This window comes from Aphelocoma coerulescens, chromosome 6, assembly GCF_041296385.1.
Source record: "Aphelocoma coerulescens isolate FSJ_1873_10779 chromosome 6, UR_Acoe_1.0, whole genome shotgun sequence".
In the NCBI taxonomy this organism is placed as follows: domain Eukaryota; kingdom Metazoa; phylum Chordata; class Aves; order Passeriformes; family Corvidae; genus Aphelocoma; species Aphelocoma coerulescens.
In genome coordinates, this window is record NC_091020.1 from 1,652,018 (window position 1) to 1,670,280 (window position 18,263).

Consider the following 18,263-nt stretch of genomic DNA (forward strand, 5'->3'; position numbering starts at 1 on the left):
CCCAGGAATGTGAGATGGAGCCCAGCTGCAGCTCAGCTCGGCTCACCTGCCAAAGCACAGAGCCTGCTCCGCTCACTTGTAAGGCAGGAGGAAAGCAAATTACAGTTCTCCCTCCCAGCTGGATTCAAATGAACTTTGGAAAGGTTCTTTGAAATCTGCTGTTGCCTCCACCAGAATTGCTTTTGGAGATGCAGGGGTTTATGTCAGAATTACCCATGCATGAAAAGCAGCTGGATCCACGGCTGGGTTGGAATGTTGCAGAAGGCTGGAGCAGCGCTGCTGGTGAGAGCACTGAGTAAAACTCACCTGGGAGCACTCAAAGCACTGGTGCTGTCCCAGTGTCCAAAATCCATTGCTTCTGTTCAGCTTCCTTTCTGCAGCCTGGCAAGGAACTACAGGCTCACACGGAGCTGGCACATTTTTAGATTGGGAGACTGGCAAAGAGCTTTCAACAAGGATGTTTGGGAAAAACTTCTGGGAATGAAGTGTTAGTACTCACTAGTGACCCAGGAGTTTCTCTTGCATTTGTCTTCTGTGTTACTTATTCGTGGTCTGCTCGTTTCAGGTGTTTCAGCGGTTCCTCAGCTTTGCTTTAGAGCAGCTTTCAGGGTGTTTTCACTCCCCTCAAGCAAACCACACAAGATGAAAGATCCAAAAGTCTTGGCAGTGATTATTTAGCTGGTTCTTAGAAGCTGAGGATGACTTAGAAGCAGCTGCACTGCTGTATTTTCTGTGCACTGCAGCTCGTCTCTGGGGGGCAGGAAGAGAGGAGGAAAAAGGGATCTCACAGGAGACCGAGGTAGCACTGAAATCTATTTTATTTGCTGGTCTTGGCCCCCCGGCAGCCTTGTGCTGCTTTGTCCAGGGAAAGATGCTTTTTGTTCTTTCACCTGGCCAGCTCTTTAGGTAGCTCAGTCACAGTAATAAGAATTATATTTGGGTTCTGTGAGGTCTCACAAAAAGTACCACAGGCAAGTAAATCCTGTTTTCAACTCCTGGAATCCATGAAGAAAAGAAGTAACTGGAGCTGGATTCCAGACCTAGAAAACCAAAGATGGAAGGTTTTACATCCACGGGGGTATAAATTTCCCCTCTGGGAGTGTGAATACTGACAGCCTGTGATGATCAATGTCCTGACAAAGAGGGTTCAAGCCACACCCAAGGAGTGTTTAGAAAAGTGGTTAAAAATTTGGAATATGAAGGGCAAAGGAGTCTAATGGCAGAGTCTAAACCAGACTCTCTAAGACTGTGCTTCATTGGTGGCCTTTTCCATCAGGCTGGGTGCTGGAGGTGCAGGAGTGGTGGATTTGGGAGCACCAGAGCCCATGTGCAGGGGATATTCCTGAATCAAGCAGAAGCACTGGGAAAATCCCCATGGGAGAGGATCCAGCAGGACCTTCGCACATGGCACAGCTGCTGCTGAGGGGTTTTAGTGAGAACTGCGATGTGAGGGTAAGGAAACCTCTGCAGCAGGCGGGGAGCCCTTTCCTGCAGCCAGCTGTAGGAATTGGATCCAAAGGCTGGGACAGGGAGGAGCTCACAGATGCCACATTCCACTCCATCTGCCAGAACGAAGGACTGTGTCCAAAATCAGGCAGGAAGCTGAAGTGCAGGTAGATGTTCAATGGTGACGGTGCTAATGTTGGCCTGTGGCTATGCAGGATGTTTCATTTGCTTTGTCCCTAATGTAATAACTTCCAGTTCTCCATTCTCCAAGCGTTCACCCTTTGCTAAACAAATCAGCGTTTTGGCAGCTCAGAGAACTGCCAGCAAATTAAACAAATGGGGAGCTGAGCAAATTGCAAGGCAAACTTTGCACAAGGCTCAGCCACCTCACCCAAACTGGCCTGACATGACAACAGTGAGCATTATGCAAATGATGTTTAATTTGAATTAGAGAGAACCAGTGCAGGTGAGCCAGCACCTGATCCCACTTGCACAGATAAAATCAGGATCTTCCCTCCAGCACCAAACCAGTGGCAGCCAGTGACAGGACTGCTTGTAGGCTCAGCAGGGTAAGGTCACTTCCACACATAATCCTGCTTTTAATGCCACCTTCTTCCCTAAAGGATGGAGCTGCAGTGGGAAAGTCTGCCTGGGAATCTCATTTTCCTACCATAGCTTGGTATTGCAGCCAGAAACATCAAGGATCTGGTTTAAGATGACAGAGATTTGACAATTCATGTAATTTCTTTCTTTTCTGTTATCCCCCTTCTCTCCATACTGAAGAACCCCACAGCATGGCTCAGGCTGCAGGAACCACAGAGGGCACCTGGTGGCACCTCCCTGCTCCAGCAGGGCCATCCCGGAGCACAGGCACAGCACTGTGTGCACACAGCTCTGCAACAGCCCCAGGGAGGAGAGCCCAGAGCCTCTGTGGCCAATCTGCTCAGGGCTGGGCACTGCCCAGGGCAGCAGTTCTGCCTCCTGGGCAGGGCAATTGCTGGGCTCAGGCCCTGCCCGGTGCTCTGGTGCCATTGCTGGGCCCCGGAGCAGAGCCTGGGCCCTGCTCGGAGCCCTCCCTGCAGCCAGGGACACCCAGGCCTGAGGGCCCCTCTCAGCTGGGGCTCCTCTCGAGGCTGAGCAGCCCCGGCTCCCTCAGCCTGTCCTGGGCACGGAGATGCTCCAGGCCCTTCCTCAGCTGCGCAGCCTCCGCCGGCCCCGCTCCAGGAGCTCCCTGGGCCTGCTGTGCTGAGGAGCCAGGGCTGGACACAGCACTGCAGAGGTGCCTCCAGGGCTGCCCAGAGGGGCAGGATCCCTCCCTGCCCTGCTGGGAATGCTCTTCTGTCCTGCTGCCCCCAGGATCCCATTGGCCTCCTTGGCCCCAGGACACTCTGCTGGCTCAGGGACAGCTCGGTGTCCCCCAGGACCCCCAGGACACTCTGCTGGCTCAGGGACAGCTCGGTGTCCCCCAGGACCCCCAGGACACTCTGCAGGCTCAGGGACAGCATTTTAATATTTGGGGTTTTTTCAGATGTCAGTTCCATTTATAAAGCCATCATTCGTTTCCCATCAGTTGGACCATCAGATAGGCAGAATATGACTTTGGCCATGTCAGAAATAGTCTGGGGTTTAATTTTTTCCTCCCCTAAAGATACAGCTCCTGAACCTTTTATAAAGAGCCTGCATTGTACAAGTAACTCAGGTCAGTGGCACCTGTGCAACACTGAAATTATCCTGGCACTGAAAGGAGCTGGGAAAACCAGCTCAGAAAGGAGGCAATTTATCACTTGCAAATGTGGTTTTAATGAACTGGATATCATCATTTCCAGCAATCTTTCTGGATGATACGATTCTGAAAGAGGGAAGCAGATGTTGGTGGAGATTACTGCGCAGTAGAATCTGTTTGGCACCAGCTCCATGGTTTTTGCTGGATGTTTTTTCCCTTGCAGAAGGATGGAGATGTTTATTGCTCAATGGGCTGGAGCAGGAACTGTTTAATAAAACCAAATTAGTAGTGGGGGTTCATGTTGAACCTCTGGTGTTTTGTGTTGAACCTCTCAGGAGAAGCAAAACTTGTGGAGTTCCCCTGGGCCAGGCCAGGTTTGGGAGGAGGGCAGGCTTAGGGATGTTTTCAATTAACACAGGAAATTAATTAAGTGTTGAGGCTGCTGAGCCAGGGCTTTGTGTGACCATTTATGAGTTTACAGACACCAGGACTGAATCAGCTGTTAAGAATTTGCATGGCAGTAGGAATAATTAAAATAGATCAAGCAAGGTGCAGAGCTGCTGTTAATGAGCTCTTTGTGACACCTCCTCATTACCTCTTGGTGACACCTATGGGTATTTAATGGGACCAAAAGCTGTGGAATCAAGGTGTTATATCGACCTCTATTTCTTGTTTAGGGAAGCCCCAGGAGCGGCTGAGGGAGCTGGGAAAGGGGCTGAGCCTGGAGCAAAGGAGGCTCAGGGGGGACCTTGTGGCTCTGCACAAATCCCTGACAGGAGGGGGCAGCCGGGGGGGTCGGGCTCTGCTCCCAGGGAACAGGGACAGGACAAGGGGAAACGGCCTCAGGCTGGGCCAGGGGAGGCTCAGCTTGGACAGCAGCAGGAATTTCTGCATGGAAAGGGTGCTCAGGCCTTGGCAGGGGCTGCCCAGGGAGCTTTGGAGTGCCCATGCCTGGAGGTGTCCAAGGAAGGGCTGGAGGTGGCACTCAGTGCTCTGGGCTGGGGACAAGGTGGGCATTGGGCACAAGGTTGGACTTCATAATCTTGGAGGTCTTTTCCAGCCTCAGTGACTCTGGGATTATCCAATTTTAGCATTTTATGATGTCTAATGGACTTACTTTTTTACATTATTATCCCTACTCTAATTGTACATTATCTCCTTGGGCTGTAAATGCGTGAATGCCAGTAGATGTTGCAAATTATTACAAAATATTCTCTTTTCCCTTTTTCCTTCCTTCTTTTTAGGTAATACAGCCAAGGTCTTTATTGAGGTGAAGGATGAAAATGACCACGTGCCCGTGTTTACCAAAAAAATGTACATTGGAGGGGTGTCTGAAGATGCCAGAATGTTTTCTTCTGTGCTTAAAGTGAAGGTAAGGCTGAAGTTCTTAAGATAAGCTCCACTTGCAGAGGGAAAATTTGTACTCACTGATTTTTTTCCAGGAGCCTTTGAAATTTGTGTCTTCTAAAGCTGGTTGATGTTGACACAAGGATGATTTTGAGTTAAAACCCAGGTTTCATTTCTACTCAATTTTAGGTGCTTGCTTCTCATGCCGGTTTGTGGCTCTCATTTGAGATCTGTTAATACTGAAACATTTCTTGTATGTTCAACATACAAGATTTTTCTGGTTTTGGCAGCAGCTTACTTAGGCTTTAAAAGGGAAACAACAGCAATTTCAGGTCTGCATTGGGAGGAAAGTGGGAATACAATTAACCATCCATAGGGTTTTGTTAAAAAAAGAGAGAGAAAATTAATGGAAATATAATATACAGACTACAATTAGCATCAAACATTAATAGCCAAGAGTAAAAGCTCTTTGTTTTCAAGAAAACAAATAAATGATGTGTTTAGAGCACCAGGAATGAAAAAGTAGTAGTTCAGAGCTTATTAAAGTTGTCCCTACTTGGTTTTTTTTTTAGTTGCTTTCATGGCAGTCCTTCCCAAAATAAGCCCAGAAATGGCAGAGCAGTGGGAAATTGGGAAGCTTCTACTTCATCAAAATTAGGAATCCAAAAATGGTGGTGAATCCAAGAATTGTGTCAAATCCATGAACTTCAGAGCTGCTGAAGAATCACAGAATTGTTACATTTGAAAAGGACCTTTAAGGTCATCAAAGCCAACCATGCACCAGCACCACCATGGTCACCACCAATACTGTCCCCAAGTGCCACTTCCATGCATTTTGGGATGCTTCCAGGGGCGGTGACTCCACCACTGCCCTGGTCAGTGCTTAACCACCCTTTCCGTGAAGAAATTCTTCCCATTATCCAATCCAAACCTGCTCTGGAACAACTCGAGGCCATTTCCTGTCCTCCTGTCCCTTGACCAAGCCCCACCTAGCTCCATCCTCCTTCCAGGGAACTGCAGAGAGCAGATAGCAGGAAAAAGGAACTGGAGTAGATATAAAATTCTGAAAGGCCAAGTTGTTTAGGGAAAGGAGGGGTTTGTGTCTGAAAGCAAAAGAAACACGAGGCACAAATGTCAAATGATGTTTGGAGTCGTCACATGAAACGTGAACAGGCTGTGAAAATCCTCCCTGGTTTTCCAAGAGGATTTTTGAGGCACAGGAATTTGTGTGTGTCAGTCAGGGGGATAAGAAATGGGTGGAAAAGAGCTAAGGGAAATTTGGGGGTGAAGAAAGGAATCTGCTTTTGCCCTTTGGAAATGTTTGACTCAAAACAGGTGAGCAGACCACAAAGGAGGACCAAAAGAAATGGCAACTTTATGTCTTTAAGCTACTTCTCTTCCAATCCTCCCTGATCCTGCTGGCACGAAATGGAACAAGGCCTAAGCCAGGAGTTGGTATTAGTGGATGGCATTAAACATAATTGTGTGTTTAGTGAAAGTAAAATTGGAAATAATTAAGAAGTGCTCTTGCTGCAGAGGATCGGGCTGGAATTTATTGTTGTAGCACTGAGCATTCGCAGCAGTCAGTGCTCGTTACTTTCTTCCTGGCCTTTAGAAAGCAAAAGTAATTGCTCTGTTAGTTAAACACAATCCCCATTCCAGCCTGGTTTAAGAATAATTAATCAAATGAATGTCTGTTCTTGAGGACTAGAATGAAATGAACAGCTTTCCAAGTTGAAATTTAGGAGAACATTAATAAAGTACACGCAGAGCTTGCACTGTAGAAATTATTCAGGTTTGGATTCCAGGGGGGAATTCGGCTTCTTAGGAGGAGTTTTTAATGCATTTGCTTTCATCTTCTGGATTCATTAACAGTTGCTCACTTTCTTTCACGTCATCTGAGTAATTTTGAGAAGAAAGTGATTTTCTCAGCAATCTTCTCATTATTCCTGTCACTGACAACAGCCTTGATGAGGCTCAAACGTGGGATATTGGAATCAGAGAATCACAGGATGGTTTGGGTTGGGAGGGACCTCAAAGCCCATCCAGTGCCACCCCTGCCATGGGCAGGGACACCTTCCACTGTCCCAGGCTGCTCCAAGCCCCAATGTCCAGCCTGGCCTTGGACACTGCCAGGGATCCAGGGGCAGCCCCAGCTGCTCTGGGCACCCTGTGCCAGGGCCTGCCCACCCTCCCAGGGAACAATTCCTTCCCAATATCCCATCCATCCCTGCCCCCTGGCACTGGGAAGCCATTCCCTGTGTCCTGTCCCTCCATGCCTTGTCCCCAGTCCCTCTCCAGCTCTCCTGGAACCCCTTTAGGCTATGGAAGGGGCTCTAAAGTCTTCCCAGGGCTTCTCTTGTCCAGGCTGCACAACCCCAACTCTCCCAGCCTTTCAAATGACCCAATGCAAAACTACAACTTTCAAAAACACCCCAAAACCTCCACAATTAGTTCTTCTTTAACAGCCCATAATAACTTACGGGGATAATTAAGGACTGTAGTCTTTAATTATTAATAGAGTAGTCGATGTAAATCAGTTTTGGATCAATTCAGCACCAATACACTGCTGAACATTCAGATGCTTGGCTTCAGCTGCTTCTACTCTGGCCTGAATAAAATTTCACAAATAATAAAAATAATCAAACACCCCAAAAAAATTTAAATTAAAAAAAATAAGGAGAGAAGAAAACTGATCCTGAGTCTGTAATATCCCACACAAATTGATTTAGAGACAAACAGACCAGTAAAATATTGGATAAAAACTTCTCTCTTCATCCATAGAGTTGATGTGTGCCAAGGCCAATCCTATGGAGCTTCTCCCAACCCTCTAAGGTCATTGGGTTTGCTGCCAGCAGCATCCTCTTAAATACACTAATTTGAGTAAAAAGCCTTTCAGAAGAGGGTCATGAGCTGCCTCGCTCTAGATTTGTAGTAAGATTCCTTTAAGTAGATAAAAAGGAAGCTTAAGCTCAGCAGAATGACTTGTGGCATTCTCCAGAAGCCATTTTTAATCCCAATTAATTTGGGGAGTGGTAAACGATATGAGTTATTCTCTTTGGATCTGATTGGATTAAGAGCAGTGGCCTCTGAAAGCTGCAGAGGTACTGATGTTCCAAGAAAAAAACCAAAACTGATTTTTGAATAAAATGGCCATTTTTAGCCAAGGATTTGCTCCTTGCTGCTTGAAGTCCCCTTCTCTGAAATTCCCTTTTTTTTTTCCCCCAGAATTTCCAATGTATTTGAGAGCCCATTTCCTTAATTAAAGACCTTTTTGTGCTTTTCATTAGGAATTTATTAATTAAAACCAGATGTAACACTCACAGCCTCTAATTTACAAATTCTGTGCCCTGAGCTTTGCTTCGCATTTCATCGTATCAGACTTATTTTACTTTTCACTGGTATTTTCATGGTTGTTCCCCCTCAGAATTCTAACCAGGCTTCCTCAAGCCCCAAACAATATTTTCAATTTGCTCCAGGAAACAAACCCACAAACAACAGAATCTTTAGGGAAATTACCAGCAGGAATTGGCTTCTCCCTATAACAGAGTGTTATTAGCTCTTGCTTCTTAAATATGAACAGTATTAACCTCTAGGTTTCTTCCTTTATTTATTAAATTATTGAATTATTATGGATTTAAATGAGGAAATATCAGAGGTCCTAATTCTAGTGAAGAAAGAGAATTCTCTGAATTGCTGCTCAGTTTTATTTTCATCCTGAAAATACTTGCAGGGAAGGAATCTTGCCTAAATACTGCCAGTGAGTCTAAGGCTCTGGAATTGGCTGTATTTGATGGAAATGCCTTGATTCTTACAACATTTTCATTCCAGCCCTTTCCTGTGCTTTTTGTCCCTTTCTGATCAGCTTTTTAATGGAACTTTATCCTTTATTCCCATGGAATATCCTTTATTGAATATCTAATATCCTTTCTTGCCCTTGGAAATATCTCAACAGAAGAGGGCAAAAATAAACCAAAGCCATTTTAGGCTTCAGGTTCTGACCCTGAGGACACACAGGGGAGCAGGAATTCCTCTTTTCTGCACCTCAAAGGCATCTTAGAGATCCTATAACAAGCTAAAACAATGGATAAAAGAAATAAAATTCCAGGGTATGGATAGGGAGAGAATATCGGGATTGCTTTTTTGCCCAGGTGCGTTACCCATGTTAAATCTCCATTTTTTTTCTATCCATGCCTATAACCTGTGGATTTCTTTTGATATTTCCTTTTCCTTGGGATGACCAGGGAATCTTTAGAGTGGCAGGTTCTGGAATTACACAGATTCCACCTTGAGCACCCGGGACAGCTTTCAGGGCAACATTTTGCTCACCCCTCCTTCGGCTGTTGCGCAACTTGTGCACGAAACTCAGCTGCTTTGCCAGTCACGACCTTTTCTTCCTTAAAATGTGATTTATGGATCCCAGAGTAGGGAGAAAAAGATGCTTGGTGGGAGGAAGAATCTGCTCTGAAAAGCTCATTTCAGTGACAACAGCCCAGCCTCCAGCTGCTGGAACATCTGGCCCCCAAAGAAGCTGTGTGTCCTGTTGTGGCAAATATTACAGGAATGCCAAGCACAGAGGTAATCTCCTTCAAAATATTCCCTGGTTTTATGTTGGCTTCCTGAACTTCTTACTCGAAAATCTCTTGCTTTCCTATTATTTTCTTCTGGCAGCAATCAGAGAATTCCCTACCCTTTGGGATTTTTTCCAGTGTAACTGAAGATTATTTCAATTCCTTTGGTGTTTTTGAGCATTTTCAAGACTGTTGATGCTGCATGTGCCTTCCTGAGTGAAGGGGCTGGGAGTGGGGAGTGCTCCTGGATCATTCCCATCCCATGGAGGAAATCCATGTGTGTGGCCTTTACTCCCATTCACACACACACACACACACACACACACACACACACAAACTTATTCTGTCAAGCACTAACTGCCATTGGCAGAAGAAAAATGGCAATAAATCCGTTTTTCCAATTATCTGTTTCAAAATCCAACTTTGGGAACCCCTTTTATTCAACACCTTTTCCTATGAGACAGCCCATCAAAATGAATCCCTGTTTCCTTTGGCACCTGGGAGGTTTTGGACACCACTGGAGGACAAAAAGAACAATTCCCATTCCCCTTATTCTACCTGTGTTCCTCAGAAGATTCCTGGCACTGGGGGTACTGGGAGTGTGCTGGGCAGCGATCAGTATCAGGGATGTAGTGATATGTAAATTCAAAGCAATAGGAACAGAAATATTAATAGACATGAATATAGAAAATAGAAGTGTAATCTATAAATATATATTATTATTTATTATTATATAAAAATATAGATAAATATGAATATGAGTATAAATTAATATACAAAATATAAATATTATATATAAATGTAAGCATAAGTATATATTAATATATTCTATATTATTATTTATAAATATAAAATAATATAAATAGGAGTATAAATGACTATATAAAAGCATAAGTATATAAATATAAGCATAATGTAAATATATATTAATCTATATTTTTATATCTAAATATCAAATATGAATATAAATATGAGTATAAATGAATATATGAAGCATAAGTATAATATATAAATATAAGCATAATTTAGGTATATATTAATATATTCTATATTATATATGAATATAAATAAAATATGAATATGAGTATAAATGAATATATAAAAATAAGTATGATATAAGCATATATTAATATATTATACATTATTATATCTAAATTAAATATAAATATGAATATGAGTATAAATATGAATAGAACTAGATATATAAACTATAATATATAAAATATACATAAATATAATTTAAATATATGTTACATACACATTATACATTATACATATTACCAATAAAATATCAATATGTATATGAATATGAATTCAAGGCTGCAAATTCAAGGCTACAAATTCCTGAGGCAGCCAGTGGCAAACCAAGGTGAGGGGCAGGAGTTCCAAAGGGCCTCAGCCAGCTGAGGGTGTAAAAGAGCATGGAAGTGAAGAAATGCAGGAAATTAAGGAAAATTGCAATGGTTACACCAAATTTCCAGGCTTAGGTGGCTGTAGAACACCCAGTGAAACCTGCCCTGAAACAGCACAGGGGCGGCTGTGCCGGCAGAACTGGAAACCTGCAACAATCTGGAAATTCCTACGGCAAAAACGGTCAGGTTCTAAAAGCTGCTTGATGTGCCAGCAGTAATTGGGAACGCTGAAGCTGCCATCTGCTAGGAAGAGGGGAAAAAATCCCCCAGCAGCCCAGTCCCAATCCTGCCATTTTCCATGCCCCATTAGCAGCCTCGAGCTCGTGGTTAAGGGTGACCCTGCGAGGGAGGTGGAAAACATCTCAAATTAACAATTGCATTTCATGCTCAGCAGCAAATCTGGATTAGGCTCGGGCTGATAATGCTAAAAACTGGGATCATCAATGGTTATGCAACAGCTTCGGGAATTGCAGTCACTGATGATTTTTATGCTCATCCCAAACATGCCACTGGTGATTTTTGGTGACAGTGTCAGGATGCTGCTGTCACACAGGCTGGGGTTTGCCAGCCTCCCTGGGTGTCCTGCCACAGAGCTGTGTTTGTGCAGACACATGGAGCCAGAGATGAATTAATTTTTGCTTTGAAGGCATCATTTTTCGGCCTTCTTACAAAGAAGAGGAAAAAAAATTGGTTGATCACTGAGAGAACAGAATGGTTTGGGCTGGAAGGGACCTCAAAACCCATCCAGTGCCGCCCCTGCCATGGGCAGGGACACCTTCCACTGTCCCAGGCTGCTCCAAGCCCCAATGTCCAAGGCTGGGCACTTGGGCACTGCCAGGGATCCAGGGGCAGCCCCAGCTGCTCTGAGCACCCTGTGCCAGGGCCTGCCCACCCTCTGAGTAAAAATATCCTCAGTGCTTTTGTGCTGGGATTAGGGAGCACCCCAGTATTTGTGCCTCCTCCTCCTCCTCTGTGGGAGGGCGGTAGCGATGCTGACCCAACTCCCTTTGTGAGGGCACACCTAAACTCAATCACAGGAGTCTGGAATTTGGCCTGGTAATTCCTGTGATCATCCATATTTAACAGCCCTCAATCACAGCAGGATTTGGGAGACATCTGTATTTCTTGCACAGAACAAAAGGCAGCCATGCTGCTGGAATATTAAGATTAAGTGCAGCTCTTTCTCTTCTTTGACAGTCATAATGCAGCTCCTGAGGTGTCATAGATCTCTTCCTAATGAAGTGTCAAAAATATTTACCTTCAGGACAAATTACAGGAATAGCAAACATCCTTCCTCTGTACTGGAGAAGTTTGGGGCGTTCCTGGGAGCAGCTTATAAGCTCTCTCTCCTGGTCCTGCCAAGCCGAGTGTCCTTAGGTTTGATCCAAAGAGCAGAGAAAGGGGGGAATGCAAACAACAAAGTTTAGATATTTGAAGCTGGAATCTGATCATTTTTCCAGGCTGTTTGGCACCTGTTTGCTCATCTCTGGGTGGATGTCTGGGAGCCTGAGCTGTGATGGTGCTGAGGCTGCCGATGGCTCTGGGATGGCTCTGAGCTCTCAGAACTGGTGACAATTAACTCAGAGCCTGTCCACCAGCTCAGGGCACCTGAACTCTGCAGGACTTTACAAGCTGTGAGCTTCAAATGTCAAAAGGCCTCTTTCACTGGAGTTTAATGCCTTAAACTCAGCTGGAAGACTTAAACATCTCATTAGTGCTGAGCTCCAGTGCCCTGAGTTTTGTGCAGAAGGGCTGGCTTCATTTAATGCTCATGCCTGCAGCATCAATACCTTAATTTGGATCCAAATTTTGTTTGTTTTTAGTCACACACATCTCCAGGCATGAAATGCTGAAGGCAAAATTGATTTCTGGTGTCATTGAAAGCAGCGACCATTAAAAGCCGTAGCTTTTGTTGAGAGAGAATTTGCTACTATTAAAAATATGATGGGCTTGTGACCCAGCTGAACCAACCTCATAAATCCATTTTAAATAAGAAATTGGCTTTTTATTGGAAGGGCGTCATGCTCCTCTCCAGTGCACATTCAGGAGCCTTTGGACTTCACTGGGCACTCCCTGGGAAGGTTGGCTCGCTCAGGGATGACCCCAGAGGAGCCGGATCAGACACTGTTCCTGTGGCTGCTGCTGGGTCGCTCATGTGCTGTGTGCCTTACAGGAATTCTGCTTTTCTTTCCTCCCCAGCTCCATTACCAACATGCAGAGCTGAGTGTGGATAAACCAGAGGGTTTGGCCAGGTGGGACTTTTCTGGGTTGGTCATGGCTTTATCCTGAGTTGTGTTGTGTGAGCTGAACTTACCCTGGAATCCCAGGATGGTTTGGGTTGGAAGGGACCTCAAAGCCCACCCAGTGCCACCCCTGCCATGGGCAGGGACACCTCCCACTGTGCCAGGCTGCTCCAAGCCCCAATGTCCAGCCTGGCCTTGGACACTGCCAGGGATCCAGGGGCAGCCCCAGCTGCTCTGGGCACCCTGTGCCAGGGCCTGCCCACCCTCCCAGGGAACAATTCCTTCCCAATATCCCATCCAGCCCTGCCCTCTGGCACTGGGAAGCCGTTCCCTGTGTCCTGTCCCTCCAGGCACAGCTGAGGTGCTGCTTTAATTTTTGTCTTTGTTTCTCACTATCCAAACATCAACCTGGTGTTTCTCTCCAGCCATTTCCTTGCACTCAGGCTGGATATTAGGAAAAGTTTCTTCATGAAAGAGTGGCTGAGCACTGGAAGGGACTGCCCAGGGAATGGTGGAGCCGCCAGCCCTGGAAGTGTTTAAGGAATGAGTGGATGTGTGGCACTGCACAGTGTGGTTTAATGGGCAAGGTGATGATCAAAGGTTGGATTGGGTGATCTTGGAGGTGTTTTCCAACCTTAAAAATTCCATGGTTCTATGACATAGCATGTTTGCACATTCATTTCTTCCTTCAGCGATATATTTACGTGGAAAGCCAACAATTTTCCTGACTCTCCACCTGTCAAGCTCCCATCTGCTGGCTCTGGGATGTTGTGGGGCTGTATTTCCCCGTGCCAGTTGGAAAGCTGGAATGCTCTGGAAAAGCTCACTGATATCTTTCTTTTTTTGACTGACAGAACAGAGTAAATTTCAGAAAGCTTTTTAACTGTCCCCATCTTGCCTAAAATCACTGATAAAGGAGTTTGAGCTCACCCAGGAGGCAGCAATCTCGATTTTAAAAGCCTGAAAAAAAACTACAGAGCTGGAGAACAAAAACAGCACATTTTATATTTATGCTTTTGGTAGCCAAGCCAGATGAAGGTTTGTGAATTTAGAAGAAAGCAAAATATTGAGAGAGGGTGAGAATCAAACCAGTTGTGTGTCTGTGACAAATGACAGCCAGTGTCATTCCAGGAGCTCATCTTTTGGGCAGCTCTGAATGAAACCTGTTTGCTCTTTCCAGCTCAACCAGCCTGGATATTATCCTTTAAGTGCTGGATGGTTCCGTCTGGGAATCTGGGCTGATAGGAGTTGGAGTAGCATGGAGCACACACAGCTTTGAGTATCTGGATCGCTCATCTGGTGCTGGTATTCCCTGAAAAATTGTCTGAAAATGAAAAACAAACAGAAGGGACAATTTCCACCATATAGAACTTTTCCAGTGCTGTTGAGGAGACAATTAATGATGATTAATGGCCCCCTATTGAAGGCTTAAGGACCTTGCACAGATAATTCTCTTCTAGCAGCTGTGGTGGATCATAAACAGCTCTGCTCTCTGCTCGCTGTGACCAGGGACAGCACCCAGGGAATGGCTGGAGCTGGGTCAGGTTGGGAATTAGGGAAAGGTGCTTCCCAGAGGCTGCTGGGCACTGCCCAGGCTCCCCAGGGAATGGTCCCGGCCCCGAGGCTGCCAGAGCTCCAGGAGCGTTTGGGCAGCGCTGCCAGGGATGCCCAGGGTGGGGCTGTTGGGGTGTCTGGGCAGGGCCAGGAGCTGGATCCATGATCCTTGTGGGACCCTTCCAGCTCAGGATATTCCATGATTCTATGAACTCTTCATGCTGACACAAAACCCTTATTGCTTTTCATGCTTAAGTCGTGGCACAGTATGGATTTTTCTATGGATTTTACGTGCACATTTTCAAAGTAAAGGCTGGTTTTTATTCCAGCATTAGCTTAAGCCACAGCCTCAGGAGCCTTGCCAATATTTCTATACAAACCTGCTGATAGATCCTGAAGTGTCCCAGATGCTGAGGCCGTGCCCAAGACTAATGAGTGCTCAGCATTAATTAGTTTCCACCTCGCTAATCCCTGGAAGGAGCATGGGAAAGCTTTGTAGGGGGTCCTTGGAAACACTTCCCTGTGGATACACTTCCCTGTGCTCCTGTTGAACAGAAGCATAAGGAATGGGGCTGGAGAGGCCAGGATGGGAGTACATGGGGTTGTCAGGAGCAAGGAAGGTGGAATAACAACTCCTGAGGCAGCCTGGTTGATGCCAGCTCTGCATCCTGACCCAGTTCAGCAACAGGACAGTGCCAGGGCAGCGCTGTGTCCTGCACATCAGGTGCCTGTGCACCACTGCAGGAATGCCACTCAATCCTTCCTTATTTTAATAAAAAATTATTTGTTTGCTCCAAAAATATCTGTTCTCCATCAGAATATCTCTAAGATGAAGGACATTCTTGTGTAAGTCTGTGCACGAGTTGCTGAGATGGTTTTTTCTTTGATATTTCTTTTTCAACGAGAATTTGGCCGTGGAGGTTTCTCAGAATTAAGCAGTTCTCAGGTATTGTTGCAGACTTGAAAGTCAGCCTATATTTCTGTACTTTCTAAATTTCTTTCTTTCTTTCTTTTGTAGCAGTTTAGTGCCAACAGAGGAGGAAGAAATTGCTGGAAAAGCAAAACTGAGAGCAGCAAAGTTAAATGAAGCATTTACAGTAGCAGCCATATCTGTGCTCTGGGATCTCATGTTTTAAATGTCAGAGTGGCAGAAATTTTCTGGGCCAGGATGTACCTTTATTTAAAGGACAAGGTTAACGACTCCTTCCAAGCATATTTACCTTGCTTGTTTTGTTTTCCCCATTAGGCCGATGATAAGGACACTGGGAATTACAGTGCCATGCAATACAGGCTCATCATTCCCCCCATCAAGGATGGCAAGGAAGGCTTTGTGATCGAGGCTTACACGGGGCTGATCAAAACTGCCATGCTCTTCAAAAACATGAGGAGATCCTATTTCAAGTTCCAGGTCATTGCCACTGACGATTACGGCAAAGGGCTGAGCAGCAAAGCAGAAGTGCTCGTAAGTATCAGCCAGGGATTATCACTATGGAATAATTCCTGAGGAAATTCAAACTCTGCAGGAAGTTGAATTCCAGGCAGGCCTAGAGAAAAGCCATAAAGTGCTTGTGCTTAGTTTTTTTGAAGGCACTGGAATAAAGCTTTTGGTTTCCTAAACCAAAAGATTTTGTGATGTGTTGGAGCGAGTCCAGAGGAGGCTCCAGGATGAGCAGAGGGATGGAGCAGCTCTGCTGGGAGGAAAGGCTGGGAGAGCTGGGATTGTTCAGCCTGGAGAGGAGAAGCTCTGGGGTGACCTCATCGTGGCCTTCCAGCACCTGAAGGAGCTACAGGAAACATGGAGAGAGACTTTGGGACTCCAGACAAGGGTCTGGAGTGCCAGGACACAGGGAATGACTTCCCACTGCCAGAGGGCAGGGATGGATGGGATATTGGGAAGGAATTGTTCCCTGGGAGGGTGGGCAGGCCCTGGCACAGGGTGCCCAGAGCAGCTGGGGCTGCCCCTGGATCCCTGGCAGTGCCCAAGGCCAGGCTGGACACTGGGGCTTGGAGCAGCCTGGGACAGTGGAAGGTGTCCCTGCCCATGGCAGGGCTGGCACTGGATGAGTTCTGAGGTCCTTCCAACCTAAAGCATTCAATGATTCTGGGATTCTGTGTCCCTGCTGGTCATGTCCTTGTTGTCTTAGTTGCTTATGTCAAGGAACAATTTTGGGCTGAGAATGAACTTTTCAGTCCCTGGGAAAGCAACATTTCAGAACTGGCGCCATCTTTAGGCCTCAGGCTCGTGGTTCTGTGCTGTACAGAGGACACTGACTTAGTCCAGCTGCAGGAACCATCCAAGCTAAATTTCCTTAAAGCCTCTAAACTTGATGGATTGGCTCAATATTAGCATAATGTGGAAGGGATGGAGTGTGTTATCCACTTCATGGGAACGCTGTCAAAGGGTACGGATGAGAGCCAGGATCCTTGGTGCGGGGGTGCTGCAGCAGTTCACCAAATAAACATAAAGGATGAGGCCCTCGTGCTTGACCTCCCAAAATGATGGGGCATTCTCAGGCAATTTAGGCACTAATGGGATATTAAAATGTAGCCCAAAGGAATCGACATTAACATTAGAAAGTGAAGGATGTCTCATTAATTTATAGAGGTTTCTTTAGGGTGTCTGGCTGAGTGATGAGCAGTGCACCCAGTGGCTTTGAGCAGGGCCTGGAAGCTTGGAGGAGCTGGAGATACAATTCCAGACCGCCCCCATCCTGCTTAGAACACTGGCACATGGACCTGCTGGAATGAGTCCAGAGGAGGCTCCAGGATGAGCAGAGGGATGGAGCAGCTCTACTGAGGGGAAAGGCTGGGAGAGCTGGGATTGTTCAACCTGGAGAAGCTCCCAGGTGACCTCACTGTGTCCTTGCAGGACCTGAGGGAGCTACAGGAAACACAGAGAGACCATTTCCAAGGGTTGGAGTTCCAGGACAAGGGGGAATGGCTTCCCAGTGCCAGAGGGCAGGGATGGATGGGATCTTGGGAAGGAATTCCTGGCTGTAAGGGTGGGCAGGCCCTGGCACAGGGTGCCCAGAGCAGCTGGGGCTGCCCCTGGATCCCTGGCAGTGTCCAAATCCAGGTTGGATGGGTCTTGGAGCAGCCTGGGACACTGGAAGGTGTCCCTGCAGGAGGTTGGAGTGGGATGGGCTTTAAGGTCCTTTCCAACCCAAGCCATTCTGGGATTCTCTGATTTTATGCACCAAGCGTGATTCGTACACCAAGATCCTTTCCCATGATTTTAACAGGATTTTCCTGCTGTGGGGTCAGGAGCTCAGGCTCTCAGGTGTTTTTTCTTTCAAAACCAGCTCAAAAAGTGCACAGGGAACAGGGAAATTATTTAATTACTCCCATGCAAAAGAGTAAGATGTGGGGGAAGAAGATAGGACTGCCCTGGGAGGAGGTCTTGGGAGAAGAGGCAGGACACCACCGGAGGGACAAGACTGGGAAGAAGCTGAGCAGAGCAAGGTATCCACCAGAACTGGGACCAGGATGCTTCTTCAGAGCCTTGCACAGCTCTGGGAGCAGCAGGACCTGCCAAATCCCCTGGTCAAAGGTCTTCATGCTGGTGGGGACAATCCATGGGAATGACACCAGGATGGCTCAAGGCAGACACCTGTGGGCTGACAGTTTGCTTCCATGTGATGGAATTTTCCTTCACAGCATCTGTGAGAGGAAAGAGATTTAAAAATTACATTTTAAAATTAGTTTGCTGCAAGAAAGCACCTAAAGGTGCCGAGGAAGTGTCAATAGTGGATATTCACTATCCTTATTTGAGATCATGGGTATCACCTTTATGATGTCATGGATATCATCTTTAATCAAATGTTTATTGGGGTTTGAGGGGCTTTCAAAGCCCCTCCTCATTCAGGTCCTGGCTACTCCCAGGAATCCACTGGTACCATATCATGATCAAGGCTCTGTAGCCTCTGCCTTGGTGGATTTAAAACTTGGGAAGTGCCTAATGAGCGAA

The 18,263-nt window shown here is 46.2% G+C and overlaps 1 protein-coding gene across 1 annotated transcript in view; it reads left to right on the forward strand.

Moving 5' to 3' along the window:
* The window catches only part of PCDH15 (protocadherin related 15), a 314,817-nt gene that overhangs the window by 258,090 nt on the left and 38,464 nt on the right, over positions 1 to 18,263 (forward strand). Inside the window, exons 26-27 of the mRNA XM_069018835.1 lie at positions 4,414 to 4,541; positions 15,543 to 15,758. Coding sequence (XP_068874936.1) covers positions 4,414 to 4,541; positions 15,543 to 15,758 — 344 coding nt within the window. The remainder of the gene's footprint in view (positions 1 to 4,413; positions 4,542 to 15,542; positions 15,759 to 18,263) is intronic.